We start from the raw sequence: 19429 nt of genomic DNA on the forward strand, positions 1-19429 counted from the left end.
ATCTTTTGTGTTGTTTTTTTAAAACAATAAAAAAAAGTTTCTTCTTCAAAAGCAGTGGTCTTTTCTCACCAAAAGGAACTCGAAGATGGTAATGTATAAACTTACTGTGTATGCAAAGGGGAGGGGACACAGCGTTACAATGGAGGTGACTGCCCTCAAGTCGGAGGAACACATACAATGACAGAGCGAAGCAGGTAGCAGTGGCTAAAACTCATCAGAGGCACTTGCTGTGGAAATCCAACCAATGGACAATGGAGCCTGGCATCTCGAAACAACACTCAGGGGACCAACAGGATTTCCAGGTCTCTACGGTGAGAGTGATGGCTGGGCTTTCTTAACATGTGGTACAGAGAGGATGTTCTCAGGGTCAGTGGGAGAGTCACAGAAAGAACAGGGCGATCATTTCATTTCAAAAACGAGTATCTTCAACATCGGCCTTGTCATCCTACATGTTTTTTCTTAATGAATAAAACTGAAACATGCTATCATCAGCCTTTCTTAAAAGCTACATATATGCTACGAGGAGACAAAGGTCACGCTTTCTAATTTTTTCATTTGCTTTAATAAATTCATTAATTAATTTAAAAAGTCAAGTCAAAAAAACTGGTCTTCTCTTTTTTTTTACAAAAATATTATAGCAGTATAAGCAAAATTGGAAAGGAAGATATGGGAAGAATAAGACAATGGAATGGGTGAGCTTCAGGTCATCATGGCTATTGAATTAATTGTAAACTTTTAAGCTTCTAAGATCTGCCTTCTCTTCAGAAAACATTTTAGAGCCTGCCTTTCCCGGTGAACAAAAAATGAACAGTGCCCTAAGCATTTGAGTCTAAAGAAGACAAGAAAGCCTTATTTTTTCCAACTGGAAAATATTCACCTCCTTTGTTCCACTGCATTGCCCTCTCCCATCCCCCTTGTAGTTTTATGGGATCAAAGAGAGAGAAGCCACGAGAGTCCACCAGCAACAGAGTAAGTGAGGGACGTTACTATGCACTCAGACACAACAGCAATGTATAAAATGCATCTGGAATAAAATACACCAAGTTAAAAAGAAAAAAAGAAAAAAGAAAAGAAAAAGGCCCCAGAAACCCATAAACTGCCTCTCATTAAAGGTTAAAAAAGTGCTTGGAAAGTACATTTCTGGACTTGATCTCTACCAGGGAAAAAAAAGAATAAATAGAAAAAAAATTTCAGTGATCACTCTGGAATCCTGACCTTTACCCTGCTCACACGCTATGAATTCCCTTACCATCACTTCTCCGCCTCGGAGAATCAAGTGGTCTCCTGCTCCAAATTTGCATAGTATTAATAATATTCTCTGGAGTTGAACGTCTATCCCCCTGCTTGCAGCCAGGTTTCTGAAGAGCACTGGTCCAATCTCACAGATTCGAAAGCGAGACATGAATGTCTGCAGGCCAAACGCTGCGTCCCGTTTAGCAGCAAGCTGGTCAAATTATTTAGAAAGTCTTTTTCCAAGGGATAAGAATTAGGCAGTTTTGTCTGCAATTTCAGATTTCGCTCTCTGCATCATGCAGCGACGAACTATACTGTCGAAGCTTCCAAGGTAAAACAAAGCAATCGTACGGAAGAGGCCCATGGTGACTACCTGCAAGACAAAGAGACCTTTGAGCTCATGCAACAGGACGACACAATCATCCATTTCAAGGGATTTTAGGATATGTCTCTGATAAATAGTTTCTAAGACGCATCTTCCAATCTGCTCCAAGGATAAGTACGTATAAAGAAAACTTTGTAAGTGCCAGCAGAACACAGAGAACAGAAGTTGTCTGCTCTGAGCCACTGGACGGCACAGGGCCTGCCAGACAGGTAACGACAAAACATTTGTCCAGTTAATATATGCAAATTATACAAAGAACAAAATAGGGATTCTTAGTAGTCTTGGGGTTCTCTGAGCTAGGGTAGATACAGCACAGCACCTCAAATATCCAAGCTACAATCAAGGCTTTTGGGTTTAAGGTTTATGTTCTGATCATAAAAGGCAGACCCTACTCTAGGTGCTGAGAGCGCTGTGGTGAGAAAGACCAGTGCCGGCCTCCGCCAGCGCACTCCATACCAGGGCAGACAACCAACTGAAAAAAGGCAATTACTACTTCAGGGTTAAGACAGCAATGAACCATTTCCATTAATTTTCACTCTTTCCACTAAAGAACTCTCACTACAACACCTGTAAGGGGAAATTTTAAAAGGCATAAAACTACAAAAAGAAATAGTTTCAGATACACAAAGCCTCCAAAAACTTGCCTCCCAAGCACTCTTTTTTTAGGAAGCTGCCAGAAGAGGTAAACAGTCAAAGAGAGCGGTGTCAACAAAGAAAGGCAATGTGCTGTGATGCAGAAGGCAGGGGACCCAATACCCAAGCGAGGCAGAGGGGTCCCCCAGGATGACCGAGAAGGGGAGGCCGGGGTCAGCTAAGCACCTGACGGGGGGCAGCCAGTCCCGACAGGCAGGTCAGGAGGCATTCCTTCCGGCGTGAAACTGAGAGAGTATCTGATATTTCTGAGAGGAGATGAAGACAGTCATTATGAATAATACACAGAAATAGTGCATAAAAAAGGCCAACAATAGTTTCGGGGAAAACAGAAGGTTGTATAAGAAAGGAAAATTAGTTATGTGCATTACATAGCTCAGCTGTGAATAGCATTTAAATAGCCCTACGCGTGGTTATCTCAATACAGATCTAACCAAAATCACAGTATCACTAAAAAGGGAGGGTGGGGATTGAGGAGAGGCGGGTGTGAGCAGGTGGGACAGGGTGGAAAAAGGAGAGCTCCATCCTCTTCCTTCAGAGCAGAGCTAGTACCTGACTCCGAACTGAGAAATCGAGTGGGAGCAGCCACGTAAGTATCTGCCTAGAGATGAGGAGGTGAAGGTCAGAAGGTCCAGCTAAGAGGACAGCCTGACTGCTTCTGAGAAAGGTGAAACGCGGGATATGGGGTGAGGGTTTGCTGTTTCTCATAATGAGTCTTAAAAACGATTTGATTCTCTTAAGTGTGCGCAAGGATAAGTTTGAAAAATGTAAAAACCAAAGGGAAGCTGGAAAAGGAAAACTCTGGAGACAGTAAAAACATCAAGGGTTGCCAGGGGTTCAGAAGCGGGGGGAGGTGAATAGGTGGACATAGGGGAATGTCAGGGCACTGAATAGTCTGTATGACACTGTACTGGTGGATACATGTCATTCTACATTTGTCAAAACCCACAGGATGGATGGATAACGCCATGAATAAACCCTAGTGCAAACTATGGACTTCAGTTGGTAATAATGTATCAATACTGGCTCATCAATTGTGACAGTGCGGCCACACTAAGGCAAGATGCTAAGAATAGGGAGGGGGGAGGGGAAGAGAGGGTCTGCGGCAACTCACTAATTTCCGCTCACATTTTCTATAACCCTAAAACTGCTCTAAAAAATAAAGTCAGGGCTTCCCTGGTGGTGCAGTGGTTGAGGGTCTGCCTGCCGATGCAGGGGACACGGGTTCGTGCCCCGGTCCGGGAAGATCCCACATGCCGCGGAGCGGCTGGGCCCGTGAGCCATGGCCGCTGAGCCTGCGCGTCCGGAGCCTGTGCTCCGCAACGGGAGAGGCCACAACAGTGAGAGGTCCGCGTACCGCAAAAAAATAAATAAATAAAAAATTTAAAAATGAAGTCAATTTTTTTTAAACTTAAGGGAATAAAAAACACACAAAAAAGCAATTATACTACAGCATAATCAGAGGCTAAAATAGGGGTGAGTCCAAGGCATTTCACCCAGTCATGGAGATTTCTGGAAAAAGCAACATTTAAGGTGAGACCTTGACGGAAGGCTGGAAGTTGGTCAAAGGAAAGTGGGGATGGAGAGACAAAGACAAAGCGGCAGAAAGAAGAGGAGGGGCAGGAGGAGAAGGAAGAGGGGTGACAGGGCCGGAGGTCAGAGGGCCGCGCCACAGGGGCTGGGAGTCTGTGTCCTGGGCACCCGTGCCAGCCGGTGACGCCAGGTGAGAATGCAGACCCTGGGCTGCTGGGTCTCCAAAAGAAGTCCAAAATCTCGACTTTGAACGTAAATCTAATTTTGAAACTATTCTATTTCCACACGCAGGCTCATACCAGATGGACCAAACAGAACGTTTCACAGGTGCGTGGCTCCCCGGTTCACAACCTCTGGCTCACAGAGCCTCAGGCACGGAGTGTCCTGGTCTGAGCTGCACGAGCAGCGACAGGGCCAGGAAAGTGGGCCGACCCAGGACGAGAGGGCGGGCGGACAGAGCTGCCCCGACATGAGGGGCAGGAGAAGCTGGGTGGGCGATGACACGCCCGTTTCTGGTTGGTCTCAGAAGTGAACGTGAACACTGATCACGGGGACAGGGAATACAGAACTGGTGACGGAAGGCAGGGGGCAGGATATGCTGGGGAAAATACTCTAAAGTCTTCCTGTGGACGTGCTGAACTTCAGACGTAAAGTCACAGCCCAGGGAAAACATCTAAAAGAAATGTAGTGTCTCGTCCTTTTTTTCTTTTCCTGGCCGCACGGCACGCGTGGGATCTTAGTTCCCCGACCGGGGATCGAACCCGCACCCTCTGCAGCGGAAGAGTGGAGTCTTAACCACTAGACCGCCAGGGAAGTCCCTAGCGTCTACTCTTAAGAGAGAATCACAGTGAGAAGAGAAGAGGGAGGAAACTCAACACCTAAGTCCCGGGGACTTTCCGTCTGGACGTGGTCGGCTGCACATCATGTAGCGCTTTGTCATAAACTGCCCACTAGTGGGGGCAGCCCCTGCTCAGTGGCCTTCCCACCCCTCCCTGCCCTCCTCCTACCCTCCACCATCCTCAGCTTGGTCTTTCTAGAGCAATCCCTCTGTCATAACTCTCATAACACTGCACTGTACCAGCCTCACCATTCTTATCAGTCTCTCCCTCTAGACTGCAAGCCCCCTGATGTCAGAGAGGTTGCCTTACCTCTGATGCTCCAATAGCAAACAGGGCACCCGGCTCATCAAGGAGCAGTTAACTTTTGTGTGTGTTCTGGACGAACTATCATTTCCGTGAGGGCAGGGATTGCATTGAATCCCTGACTTATCTCCCTAAGCTTCTGTGGCCTGACCCACGGGAAAGTGTTCCAGTCTAATATTCCAGGACTTTTAGGCAAGTCCACCCCATCCCCCTAGTGACAGAGATTTCCATTTTTCAAACACAGAAGATGAGTGATTCTCAGAGGAGAACCCAGATTAACACCCCAATAGCAGAGACAGTGTTTTCTCTCTATATCCACGGTACCCAGCATGAAAGTCTTCTTCCCAGACTAAATTCCTCAAGTTACAGCTTTAACCTACTCCCTTTTTACTTCTCCCAGGTAAAGGAAGAAAAAAGTTGATACTTCAATAAAAATTCTTCACATCCTCATGTAAAGTTGCTATGTCTTCCTTTAGCCTTTTCTCATTGAGGTTCACTGAGAGGCGCCTGTTGTCTGTCTGTGTGTCCATCTGTCCGGAGGCCTAGGCACAGCTCAGCTCACCTGCTGGAGCCCTTCAGTGATGGAAGTTACCGGAGCCATTCCACAGGTCAGGGACGAGAGCATGTACCCGTCTGAGCCGATGGAACTGTTGAAATTTCCTTGCTAAAACAGAAGGAAAAGAAAAGACAGAGGCAATAATAGCGACATGGGAAGGAATCAACTCCGTCACGTTGGAAACAATGACGTGTGTCTGTTCACTTCAGGTTGGAGGAGAGGGTAACAAAGCACATGTCGCAGCTCAGAGCCCAACGTGGCCTCAGCAGATGGGCTGGGATGGCTGGACAGGCACTTCTCAAAACGTGGGTCCATGGACCCTGAGTGTCCTGAGTCCCTGCCACGAGGACAAAGCGATTGTCATGATGATACTAAGATGTTAAATGCCTTTTTCACCCAGTGCCATTGGCACTGACAGGCAAAACTGCAGTCTCATAGCACAGACCACACTGGTAGCGCCTCTCCACTGCCACACACACTTGCAGTGATAAATAAATACACAAAGAAAACAGAAATTGTTTAAATCTCCAAAAAATTTTTATATGTCAGTTTTGCTTAAAAATGCCCTTGATAAAGCAACAAACTTAATCGTTTTGTTAAATCTCAACCCTTGAGGACATGTCTTAATATTCTGTGACAAATCCACGTGGAAGCGGACAGATGTCTTGAAGAAGAGCCCTCCTCCAACCGTGTAAGTCAGGAAAGGTCCTGCTTTTTCTGCAGAACACTATTTTTACATGCAAGAACCACGGACTGACAATCCGTGGTTACTCAAACACGGGTATCCGGAAGATACTTCGCAGAAAATGAAGGAAAGGACTGTCGCTTCAAGGAAAACTGGCAGCTTTTGTGATCCGTGTTCAAATCTGAGATTTCAAGGAAAAATTAAGAATTGGGAAAATGTATATCTGCCATTTTGAGACTGTCAGCTTCCCAATACAGAACGACTTTTATAATAAGATCAGCAGTGATAGTAATGAATGTCCTTTTTTTGATAACTCGGGGAATCCATATTTTCCAAATGACTAATGCATAATGTTACAAAACCACGAATGGGTACAAAACATTCAAAGGGCAAGGCAGACCAATGTACCATGTAACAGAGAACAGAAGTTCATTGATAAGAGTTTCAATTTCACATGGCAACTAACCTTTAAGAAACTACTATTCATCTACTTTAGGTTTTATGTCCCCCCCCAAAAAAATAAATAAATAAGAATGTGCACAATTATCTGAGAAGCCTATAACATATTCCTTCCTTTTCCAACTATACGTCTCTGTAAGGCCAGATCTACTTTATATCCTTCATTCAAAATAACATGTTACAGGGCTTCCCTGGTGGCGCAGTGGTTGAGTCCGCCTGCTGATGCAGGGGATACGGGTTCGTGCCCCGGTCTGGGAAGATCCCACGTGCCGCGGAGCGGCTGGGCCTGTGAGCCATGGCTGCTGAGCCTGCGCATCCGGAGCCTGTGCTCCGCAACGGGAGAGGCCACAACAGTGAGAGGCCCGCGTACCGCAAAAAAAATAAAAATAAAAAATAAAAATAAATGCTACAGCAGCCCGAATGCGGAAGCTGTGAGGATCCCGCTGTCCCCTATTAACACAGACATTAAAGAACCAGTGAAATGTAAAACAACGCCACCCTTCTCACTAAATTTTGTTTTGAAAAATCATTTTGTTATAAAAAATGTTCATTAAAATATAATGGCTTTATCATTGTTCTTTTAAATGAATACATATTTTTTAAATGACGCAGTTTCAATTTGTGATACGGCAAATATTGGTAAGTATAACCCATGGAAACCAAAGTTCTCTGGGGTTGTCGACAGCTTTAGAGTCAAAAGATGAAAAAGCGTGAGAACCGCCAGATTAAATGAATCCTGCCAAAATACAAAGAGCTGCTTCAGATCATTAAAAACATGGAGTGTGTTTGCTTTGACTTGAGATAAGCAGGAAAAACAAAGTCTGCCCAATCCGCTGGTGCCCTCTTTCTATGCCTTTGAACACAATCAGGGCAAAGTTCTCCCCACTTCTGCAGATATTTTAATAGCCTTCGGTGCTTCCTGTATTCTGCTCGGTTCAGCCTGAACATGCAACGGCGCGGACGTTCCTTCCAGGCCAAGGCCCAGCCTCCTGACGCTTCTCGTTCCAATTGTCCCCAGATTTCCTAAATTCAACGGGTCCTAAGGTTTACAGACATCCCCTGTACATGTATACTTTTCTGCATGTGGGTTAACGGGAAGGTTGCCAAAAAGATTGTGGCACATACACTGTCCTACAGAATAGCACCTGGTTTCTAAAAATACCACTTTTGACTCTGAATAAACTCGGTAGCCTGGAAGTGCATTAGCTGAGTTGACAGGATGACAGCCCAGTGGGCTTGTGGCGCTTTCTTATTAGTGAACTTTTGGGAAAAGGATACTGGGAAGCAGGAAGGTGAAAGAAAAATCCTTAATCAACACATCAGGCAGTAAGACACCTAAAATAATCTAAAACTGAAAATACTGCAGGAAAGAAGAGGACAACACGCCATATACAGTATATAGTACATACCGTTTACACATCACAGGTTAAGTCTCATTTTCCTTTCAAAGAACCGAAGTTCTCAGACTGATCAATCTGTTCCTAAGATTAAGATATATTAGTAGTTTCCAGAACCTACTAATCAACATGGAATCAACAAGGGAAGAAAAGTACAATCTAATATTAGATATGATGAATTTAACTCACCAAAAAACCCCAATAATTTATATTTTGAAATAAGCCTTGAGAAAAATATCTTTTTGGAAATACAGTACTGTTAACTATTAATAAAAGGAAACAAGGTTTTCACTTACTATGGCATCTTTAACAATTTGTTTGGCCACTTGTTCTGGTTTGCAAACAGATGTGGTCTCTGAAATAAGACGAGTCTCCAAAGGCTAAAGGTGAAAAAAAATAGACATATCAATACCATTACTGCCCACCGAATTAAAAAATAATTTTACAGCCCTCCTCCCCCAATTTATACATAATTCCAGTTTTCTACCTTTGAACTGATTCCTGTTTTTAGAATTATCTCTATCTAGATTTCAAATCAGTTTATTGATTACTGGTTACTGTATAAAATTCAGCCCAGTAGCTGAAGCAAGACAAGGAGGCCCCAGCTACTCTCTGTGGGATGTGTGTCTCAGTTCCAATGAGGACCATCAGAGCTTCAGTTTAAAAAATGAAAAAAAATACCTTGCCCTGTCTTTATTTTCATTTTTAAAAAATCTTCTTTGGAGCGACATGCAACACATGTGCTCAAAAATTCTTTAGAAGGGAGTTTCAGTTAGAAGTTTCAAAACTTAAGCCTTAAATGGCATGAAACAATAAATTTTATTTACCATGTAGGCTTGAAAAAATAAAATAAAATAAAAAACAGAACATATTTTCTTAAAATAGAACAGCATAGGGCTCATAAAAGTCAAGTGTTTCTTGATGAACCTAAATTAACAGAAAAGCCCTTTTTTTTAACATCTTTATTGGAGTATAATTGCTTTACAATGGTGTGTTAGTTTCTGCTTTATAACAAAGTGAATCAGCTATACATATACATATATCCCCATATCTCTTCCCTCTTGCGTCTCCCTCCCTCCCACCCTCCCTATCCCACCCCTCTAAGTGGTCACAAAGCAACGAGCTGATCTCCCTGTGCTATGTGGCTGCTTCCTACTAGCTATCTATTTCACATTTGGTAGTGTATATATGTCCATGCCACTCTCTCACTTTGTCCCAGAAAAGCCCTTTTGAAGGTGCCACCATTGATTCTTCCAGAACCCCAGGCTAACATAACCATGTGTGGCCAGATACTCAGGAGATTTAAAGGCACTATGGCGCCCCCTACGGGACCCGCAGATCAAGGTAGAATTTTATTTACCCAAAGAAGTCAGCCTGACATTTTAGTGGAGGAAAAACAAAAAACCCCAATTTAACAACAAAATCAAATCTTCACAGGGAAATCACCGTCCTTTGTCAGCTTTGGCTTCTGCCTAAAAGACCACTTACCAAATGTTGCAAATCTGCTTAGCAGATTCCCCTGATTCTAGAACAGGGCATTTGGCTTAAATTTACTTCTTTGAAATAGTAGTAATTTTTAAGAGGCAGTGCCGAAGAGAAATGAATAGGAGAAAAAGCTTCTCAATCATAAACATCTTTTTGCAAATATACAGCCCATGGAGCATAAGTGCCAATTTTTATGCTGTGCAGATTCACACTTACTAAGCATCACTATAAAAGAGAAAACACATCAATACCAAGTTCAAGGGGATAAGTTCTGATTGATTCCTTTCTCTCCCACTTTGTTTGCTCAGAGAGTGCCTACCACGTGTCAAGGCAGGTTCATCTGAACAAAGTGCAGAGCTGGCATTCAGCTCAGGATGACTGACAGTCACTGTATTAATGTTCATGTCCAGAGGTGATGAACACTATAGAGAAAAATAAGGCCAGGGAAGAGGATTCACATCTCACGGGAGGGATACTTGAGATAACAGAGGGTCAGGGAAGTCCTCTCCAAGATGAAGGCTGTACAGAGATGGAAAGAAACACAGGAGGAAGATCCATTTGAATATCCAGAGAGAGGATGGCAAGGGCAAAGCCCGCAGGTGCGAACATGCCAGACAAGCTCAAGGGATAGACAGGGCTCCGGTGTGGCCAAGGCCAAGGAGAGGAGAAAATGCTGTGGGCAGGTGGCCGAGGTCCAGACAGTGCGGGATCCAAAAGGCTCGAGGCCTCTGGATTCTATTCCAGGCGCGCTGGGAGCTCGGGGAGCTGCACTCTCTGATACACAGCCAACACCAACATGTGCTATTTAATTTTAACTTTAAATTACTTAAAATGAAATAAAATTAGAAATTCAGTGTCTTGGTCCCACTAGCTGCACTGCAAGTGTTCAACAGCCACAATGTGACTTCCATACAGCAGCGTGCAGGACCATTTCCACCATTCTAGAACATTCTACAGGACTTTGCTGTACAGGAGGTTTTGATCTTTTGGGGTTTTGTTTTTTTTTTCAGTTTTGTTTTTTGGCTTTTTTTTTACACAAGAGGGGTTTGACCAGGGGAGTGACAAGACCTGACTTGGGCTTTAAAAGGATCACTAGCTACTTTATGAAGAACAGACCCCAGCGGGGTAAGAAAAGGGGCAGGCAGACCAGGCTGAGGACCATGAGAGCAGTTCAGGCAAAAACATCAGCGGTTCTCACTGCTGGGATGGTAGTGAGATTTGCAGTTTAAAAAAAAAAAAAAAAAAAAGGTCTGATTTGGGATAAATTCTGAGAACAGAGCCCAGAGGATGTGCATGTCAGCTGGATGTGTGGTGTGAGAGGAGGAATCAAGGCTGGCCTCGTGGTTTCCAGCGTGAGCAGCTGGGGGAATGGTGGGCGCCGGGTAATGAGATGGAAAATAATAAGGGGGGAAGGAGAGGGAATCGCAAGTTTCGTTTTGGAAATGTTAAGTCTTAGGTGTCCATTAGACCCCCGTGTGGAGACAAATGGATCGGCAACCATTTCAGGTGTTTAAATGTATTTAAGGCCAGGGGAGAAAATATTATTTTTAAAGAGTATTATCTTGTTAGTTAAAATACAAGCTGTACTCTCAATCAGAAAGCAAACACCTTATTAATTAAATAAAGCTTGAAGATTCTTAGCAAAAATGGCCTTTGAAAAAAATAGGGCTACATCCTCCAAGACTCCAAATGAAAGTTCCAGAAAGTTCGGAGGCCTCTTGCAAGCACATAAATTGAAAGGAACTCAATTTTCTGACTGATGAAAATGCCCCCAGGCCGAAGGGTGGAAAGACAGAAAATGGGAAAAGGGGTTTCCTACGTTCAAAACTAGAAACAGGGCACAGAGAGGCATACTTACCTTGGTTTTGTTTTCTTCTGCAAACCCGGGGGTGTCTGTGTCTGGTGGGTAGGCAACTGTGATGTACACATTATACGGCTTCACCTGCATTTCAGAGACAACATCGACCCCTACCGTAAACAAGATACAATTTCGCATCCTCCCTTCTCAACCTACACTGGCTGCCGGGCAGACATTCTAAATGCGGCCCTGATTTTCTCAAAAGGTGGTGAGACCGACAGGGTGATTCTATAAGAGGAGAACTACCACCAGGTGAATCAGGAAAGTCCTGGCCCTGAAGATCATTTAGAAGTAAAGGCAAAAAGCTCACCCCAACCTCGATTCCAGAAAACAGCTGGCCCTGAGCTAGGGAGATTCGCCTCCTTCTAAGTTTCTCCACTCCCGCTGACCAGGGGCCTGGGAGCTGCCCGTGAGGAGAGCAGCTGATGCTGAGGGGAAATCCGTTCGTCCTCCCTGCCACTGCACACCACCCGGGCTCGGTGGCCAAGGCCACGGGACAGGTCTACTCCTCGGCCATCAGGAAGGAAAACAAGTTTGTCTTCCTTCACGGCTGCTTCTCAAACCCTTGTTATGTTGATTTCATTTACAAAATACATTGAGATCATTCAAACCCCTTCCCCAATGCCCTTCCTGTGCCACCCCAGACCCGGGTCTAGAATTATATCCATCCCCTGAGAAGTCTGCTGGTTCAGGAACTCCCCTGCCAATGAGGGGCTCAGGGGTCACTTCCTCCACCACAGAACCAGCAAACAGGACGCTCCCCTGCGTGGACCCCCCAGGTCAGACCAGGACAACCTCACCTGTGCACCATCTCATCCCACATCTATACGTGCAAACTCCTTCCCAGCTTCTCTTCCCAGCACCCTGGCTTTCTCTGGAACAGAATCCTAGGCTTGTTTACCTCACTGCTGGGTCTATTCACTCATAAACACACCCCCGACAATTCTAGAAGATTCTCCCGCTGGTCGGACAGGACACACCTTTCCCACTGACCCCGTGCTCCACACTCGTATCTTGCCCTGATGCTTCGTGACGCTAAGCATGATGGATTAAACCATCAGAATCTCTGCCATGACTTTTGTTTGCTTCTGGCTCACTGTGTAGCTGCACGGAAACGCCTGAGTGAGTTGGCAGCGGGCAGGCAGCTGGTCATGAGGAAGACCACTGTGCGTCTTACGGAAGCTGCAAGTGATGATGCTATATTGCTTCCTCGTGCACCAGCCTCTGACAGCATCCCAGGGTCCTGTGTTACGTTTGGCTTTTTTTCTCCCTACTTCCTTCTCTGAAGCACGGTCCTCAGGGCTGCGGAGGAGCCACAGGAGCAGGAGAAGCACGCGGGTAGGAGAGCCTGGCCAGCCAGCCCAGGAAGTGCAAGAGCAGAGGAGGGTGTCCCTGCTGGTTGGGTTCCAGGCACCTAGGGCTTGAGAGTGCATTCACTCAACATCGCCGGGGCACGCAGCTTCAAGGATGGCCGTGCTCATCAATAGCTCGGGATTCGGCCCGGCAGTGAGGCTGATGAGCAAGCAATTCCTCTTCCACTTGTTTTTGAGATACTGACTTTAAAAACTGTCTCCCACGGCCTTGCCCTTTGCTGTGCACAGACCAGAGAGAAATACCACCAAAAAAAGAAAAGCCAGGACTTCCCTGGTGGCGCAGTGGTTGAGAGTCCGCCTGCCGATGCAGGGGACACGGGTTCGTGCCCCGGTCCGGGAGGATCCCACATGCCGCGGCACGGCTGGGCCCGTGAGCCATGGCCTCTGAGCCTGCGCGTCCGGAGCCTGTGCTCCGCAACGGGAGAGGCCACAACAGTGAGAGGCCCGTGTACCGCAAAAAAAAAATAAATAAATAAAAGAAAAGCCAATAAGCAGTAATTAGACAGCCCACCCAAAGCCTGAAGCTGACTGCTCAGACGCGGTCGCTTCTGCGCTGCTCCCTCCCCGGCAATGACCCAGGACAGTGGTACTAAGCTAACATAAGACAGGATGTCAAAGCAGTGTTTCTCAAAGTCAAGGTTATGGCTGAGCTTCCAAATGGTTAAGACAGCTTTCCAGAACAGCTTTTTCCCGGGGTGGCCACAGATTGTCAGGGTTGGGAGAAACCAGTCCAATCCCTGGAGGGTACCAGGGTACTGGGACCCTCCCTACAATCATGGAGCCAAATGACTCTCTCAACCTATGGCTGGATACCTCCAGTGGCTAGTAACCTAACCTCTGTATTTATTTATCCAACAAATACTTACCGCGTTACTACTATGCCCTCGTGGAGCTTAGAGTCCCCTGAAACTCTTGGTCAAATAATTTGTTAAAATCTATACAAACTATATCTACAACCTTCCTTTAATCGACTAATCCCATAAGCCCAGCAGAAAAGGAAATGAGGTTAGTTTGGCTTCACTGGTTCTTGCTAAGACAAGTGTTGACTCCTCAAGACCACTTCTGCTAAGAACTCATAAGCCAGGACTGATTCCCATTTACGTAGCCCCTGTCTGCGTTTCCTGTTCTGCTCACTGACCATTGTCTCCCCCACTGCTCTGCCTTAGTCCCCTCCTGTTCCCATTCCCTCCCTTCTACTGGGCCTCATTCTCAATCAGAAAGACGCCCTCCTTGCTCAAGAACTGGCTTATCACCAAAATTATCTCATCTAAGGTGTGCTGTTCCTCATGCCATCAAAGCAAAGGCATGGGGGCTGGAAAAAGGATTACCGCTGTTGACATGAAGCTCCAGAACTTAAGCTTCGCTTACTTGTGGGCCATGGCGGGAAAGGACAGGGTTGGGGGGCGGGGCATGAGGCCAAGGGAAATAGAAAGGGGGGACGCCTAGTTTTCTTCTGCTTGGTCTCTGCTACCACCACATCTTTGGCTACACCCCACCTCAGAAGTCTGCTTTCCAAAAAGATCAACTTCTAAAATCTTTAAATGATGTATTTGTACCTAAAAGACTGAGTCAAAAAAGGACGACGCCCAAAAAAAGCCAACAAAGCATTCTTTCAAATTTAGTCATTGTATGTAAAACATTGCTAGGTCCAACTTTAGTCTGGGGGTCAAGGGCTGGGGTGGAGAGGAAGATTTAAGAGTTCATTAAACCAAAAAAGAATGATCAACAGCACTTAGACTCTGACTAAGTCTAGAAGGTTTCATTCACAAAAACACAAAAATCACCTTGGCCAAACAGACCAAATGATCCAGGTTTCAAAAACACAGGATAGGCTTGGATAAGTTTGTAAGGAAACAATTGTTTTTTTTTTTTTTTTTTTTTTTTTTTTTTTTCGGTATGCGGGCCTCTCACTGTTGCGGCCTCCCCCATTGCGGAGCACAGGCTCCGGACGCGCAGGCTCAGCGGCCATGGCTCACGGGCCCAGCCGCCCCGCGGCATATGGGATCCTCCCAGACCGGGGCACGAACCCGTATCCCCTGCATCGGCAGGCGGACTCTCAACCACTTGCGCCACCAGGGAGGCCCGAAACAATTGTTTTGATGCAAGTTCTGCTATGAACAAACTAGATTTTGATTACTGAATCTACTTCCCCTCAAACCTACTTTCCATGTACATGTTTAGTTTTAGTTTTGTTTTTTCTTTAATAAATTTATTTATTTATATATTTTTGGCTGCGTTGGGTTTTCGTTGCTGCATGCAGGCTTTCTTTAGTTGCAGTGCGCGGGCTTCTCTTTGCAGTAGCTTCTCTTGTTGCAGAGCACGGGCTCTAGGTGCTCGGGCTCAGTAGCTGTGGCACATGGGCTCTAGAGCGCAGGCTCAGTAGTTGTGGCGCACGGGCTTGGTTGCTCTGCGGCATGTGGGATCTTCCCGGACCAGGGCTCGAACCCGTGCCCCCTGCCTTGGTAGGCGGATTCTTAACCACTGCGCCACTAGGGAAGTCCCTAGTTTTTGTTTATGTGAGGGCATTTTTAATGGAGTCCAAGTACGGAGCGAAGTCAAGCTGACCAGCAAGTCCAGACCGGCCACTTGCAAACTGTAAATCACACGTGTCATCAGGAGGCTTCAGGGACTCGTCTGGACTAGCAGCTCCTGTCTCTTCCCTCTGCTTTATTAACATCTTTCTACCCAAAATGAAACCAGGCCACCCGGATCATACACTTTGCCCTAAATGAGTGAATCCTGAAGTCGTTCTGCAAGACAAGACTCGGGGACAAAAAGCCCTCATGCACAGACCTTTCAATTCCAAACTATCCCTCCTCCTACTGGGTTTCTGAGACAGACGAGAAGGGGTGAGGCAGCCCCTGACCTGAATTATAGACACGTTACAGAGGCAGACAGGGAGCCAAAAGGCAGAACCAGAAGGCATGGACTTTGTTACAGCTTCCGTCACAAAGTAATGACGTGGCTCTGAGCAACCCAGTGGCTTTACTGAAGACTCAGTTTTATTATCTAGAAGGTGGCATAACAACATCTGCCTCGTATATTTCACAAAACTGTTATAAAAATAAGACGGTTATTCATAAAGGGACTTTTCAAAGTAAAAACTGCAAGAGAAATACCAGTGTTCTTGTTGGAAATTTCACAGGCATACGTGCCCCAATGGCTAAGCATATATGACAATGACCTGTTATTGATTAAGAGTATCAAGGACATTGATGACAATGAAATTTGTGGCTGGTTCCTTTGGGATGAGAACAGTACAGTCTACCAGTCCCTAAGTGGCAGGTCGGGATTCTGTCACTGACCCGAGAACACGTCTGCACTGCATTGCTCATCCAATATCTGGGCAGTGTGGCACTCTGCCATGTACCATCAAGGGCTCTTCTGGGGGCTCTCTGAATCAGGGGTCAGCAAGCTATGGCCCTTTGCCTGTGTTTTTACTGGCACATAGCCACACCCGTTCATTTAAATCTTGCACACGGCTGCTTTCCTGCTATCCCAAGAGATGTGAGTAGCTGCAATAGGCACCATCTAGCCCTCAAAGGCTAAAATATTTACTCTCTGGCCCTTTACAGGAAAAAAATTTATCCACCCTTGATCTTAATCATTAAATGGGATTCTCAGATCACACTCTTACTATAAGAGGATTGGCCACAGTGAAGTTTCCTGTGGGCTTCTTAACATCGTGATGTAGTGTTATATTTCAGTATACAGCTGACCCTTGAACAACGTGGAGGTCAGGGGCGCCGACTCCCTGCGCAATCGAATTCCACGTATAACTTTCCAGGAGGCCCTCCGCACCCACAGAGCTGCATCCACGGATTCAACCAACCTCAGATCATGAGGAACTACAGTCTTTATTGAAAGAAATCCACAAATAAGTGGGCCTGCGCAGTTCAAACTTGTGATGTTCAAGGTCAACTATATATAGAAATAGAAAGAATTTTACCTTAAAAAGTACGTGGTTTTGGAAAGATACGTGCGATGCTCTCTAAGCATCCCCATGTGACAACAGTGCAGAAGTCTACTTCACGCAGCTGAGGAGGAAGGTTATACACATCTGACAAGTGCTTATTTTATGCTAATCCTAACCACATCCTCCTTCCACAAGGTGTTCTATTCACTGTGAAGATAAAACGCACTCCCATTCATCAATATTTCTTTAGGATATTAAAATGTGAGTATCAGGAAAGCCAAATGCAACTTTTAGTTTCTCATTTTTACCAACAAGGAAACTGAGATCAAGTTAAATGAATCTGTCTAAAAGCTGAGAGCTACACAGTAGCTCTTTCTTCAAACACGTTAGTTTTATCAGTCAGTCATAAAGGACAGATCCTTTTGTTAAAGGAGTATCTTTAAAAATGTTAAAGAACCACAACAACAAAAAGTTAAAGAATAAAATATCTTACAGATACTCACACAGTATTAGGCCAGTAAAGGCACACCTCATTTTATTATGCTTTGCTTTACTGTGCATTACAGATATTGCATTTTTTTACAAGTTGAAGGTCTGTGACAACCCTGCACTGAGCAAGTCTATTGGCAACATTTTTCCAATAGCATTTTGCAATAGCAGTTCGTGTTTCTAAGACACATTTTGGTAATTCTCCCAACATTGCAAACTTTTTCATTATTATTATATTTGTTATGGTGACTGAGATCAGTGATCTTTGATGTTATTACTAAGACTCACTAAAGGCTCAGGTGATGGTTAACGTTTCTTAGCAATAAAGTATTTTTTTTTTTTTTTTTTGCGGTATGCGGGCCTCTCACTGTTGTGGCCTCCCCCGTTGCGGAGCACAGGCTCCGGACGCGCAGGCTCCGGACGCACAGGCTCAGCGGCCATGGCCCACGGGCCCAGCCGCCCCGCGGCATATGGGATCCTCCCAGACCGGGGCACGAACCCGTATCCCCTGCATCGGCAGGCGGACTCTCAACCACCTGCGCCACCAGGGAGGCCCAGCAATAAAGTATTTTTAAATTAAGGAATGAATGTACATTGTTTCTTTAGACATAATGCTATGCACTCTTAATGGACCACAGTACTGTGTAAACATGGCTTTTATATGCACTGGGAAACCAAACAATTCATGTGACTCGCCTTATTGCGATATTCACTTTATTGCATCCGGAACCGAACCCACAAAATCTCTGAGGTATGCCTGTAATGCTACGAAGATGGTAGCAGTGCTAACTGTGTATTAATTTTTTTTTTTTTTTTTTTTTGCGGTACGCAGGCCTCTCACTGTTGTGGCCTCTCCCGCTGCGGAGCACAGGCTCCGGATGCGCAGGCTCAGCGGCCATGGCTCACGGGCCCAGCCGCTCCGCGGCATATGGGATCCTCCCAGACCGGGGCACAAACCCGCATCCCCTGCATCGGCAGGTGGACTCCCAACCACTGCGCCACCAGGGAGGCCCATAAATTTCTATGCAATGAAAAGCATGTTAACTGCAAAGTTCAGGGGTTGCGCCAATTCTCCTTCACTAATGCCAAATCTACAAACCTCTAATTTCATACAATGACACATGTAAGGAAGTTACAGACTAAAGGGGAACATCTATTGCTGGGCTGACTGAAGACAGCTCTTACCTCCATCTGCAAAGCTTCCGCCAATCCCCTGATGGCAAACTTGGATGAAGAGTAGGCTGTGAAACCAAACAAGCCCAACTGCCCTGCCTGGGAGGACACGAAGACAATCCTGCCCACGCGGCGTTCCTTCATGGTGGTGATCACCGCTCGGCTGGGGTACACGCTGCCCAGGTAGTTGACGCTCATTAATCTCTGCAGGGAACAAAGAGGCCACAAGAACTAAGCAAGGTCAACGCCCCAAGGCTGCATCCCACGGGCATCCTGCCTTCTCACCAAGTCTAGCTCGTCAGTGGAGCCCGAGTGACTGGGAGCTCAGCCGATCTGCTGAACGAATGAAGGCCTAATGATCCTGGAAGCGACCATGACACACAGGACCGACCACTGGGAGCCTATTTCAATCTAGCCTTACATTCTCACAACGACAGCACTTACATCTTTGCTGAGGACTGGTCAAAATTAGTCTTCTCCTTATAAAAAGTACACTGAGTGTTGCAGGTAACACTTTTCGAGAAACAGTTTTGAGGTAAGAGCTTCTAAGTATTTCCAGCCCTATTAGTTCTAAGTGACAGAAAGACCACAAAGAGACGAGGACCGGGGTTGACAGCAGGGACTGTGGTGTAAAGCCTGGGCTCTACCATTTACTGCCTATTTGATGATGAACAGAAAAGTCAGACACTCTACTTATTTCCTCAGTGAAAACAGGGTTAATATGGGTGTGATCTCACAGGGCTGCAGCAAGGATTGAAAGAGGAAACACAAGGCAAGCGCCTGCACAGCCCCTGACCTGCAGCAATTACTCAATAAATGTCGGCTCTTATATTATGATGGGTAAGAACTCACAGAGGCACCAGGATCTACTTTCCCCTCATCCTGGGAACTCTTAAAAACCTTACATTTTCAACCTGAAAGTCTCAGGATACTGCATTACAATGTTTCTATATTAAAAGTCTTGTAAAAATACTAGATCTATCACCATGTGAAACCAAACACTTCATCGGGAAACTTTAAGTCCATCATGAAATGTTAACTCAACAGCATTAAGGAACTTTTAGAAACAATGACCAGAAACACCAGCAGGCCAG

At 45.6% G+C, this 19429-nt stretch overlaps 1 protein-coding gene across 2 annotated transcripts in view; it reads right to left on the bottom strand.

Moving 5' to 3' along the window:
- Positions 1 to 539: 539 nt before the first annotated feature.
- Positions 540 to 19429, bottom strand: part of KDSR (3-ketodihydrosphingosine reductase) — a 36041-nt gene continuing 17151 nt past the window's right edge. Inside the window, exons 6-10 of one of the 2 annotated variants that reach the window (XM_060119210.1) lie at positions 18348 to 18539; positions 11385 to 11468; positions 8338 to 8421; positions 5507 to 5608; positions 540 to 1606 (exon numbers count right to left, since the gene is read on the bottom strand). In XM_060119210.1, the coding sequence (XP_059975193.1) occupies positions 1487 to 1606; positions 5507 to 5608; positions 8338 to 8421; positions 11385 to 11468; positions 18348 to 18539 (582 nt within the window). In that variant the 3' untranslated portion in view covers positions 540 to 1486. Of the gene's footprint in view, positions 1607 to 5506; positions 5609 to 6049; positions 6367 to 8053; positions 8126 to 8337; positions 8422 to 11384; positions 11469 to 18347; positions 18540 to 19429 lie in introns of those variants that run through there. The other variant, XM_060119211.1, reaches the window with a different exon arrangement.

The sequence above is a fragment of the Mesoplodon densirostris genome, chromosome 15, assembly GCF_025265405.1.
Source record: "Mesoplodon densirostris isolate mMesDen1 chromosome 15, mMesDen1 primary haplotype, whole genome shotgun sequence".
Classification (NCBI taxonomy): domain Eukaryota; kingdom Metazoa; phylum Chordata; class Mammalia; order Artiodactyla; family Ziphiidae; genus Mesoplodon; species Mesoplodon densirostris.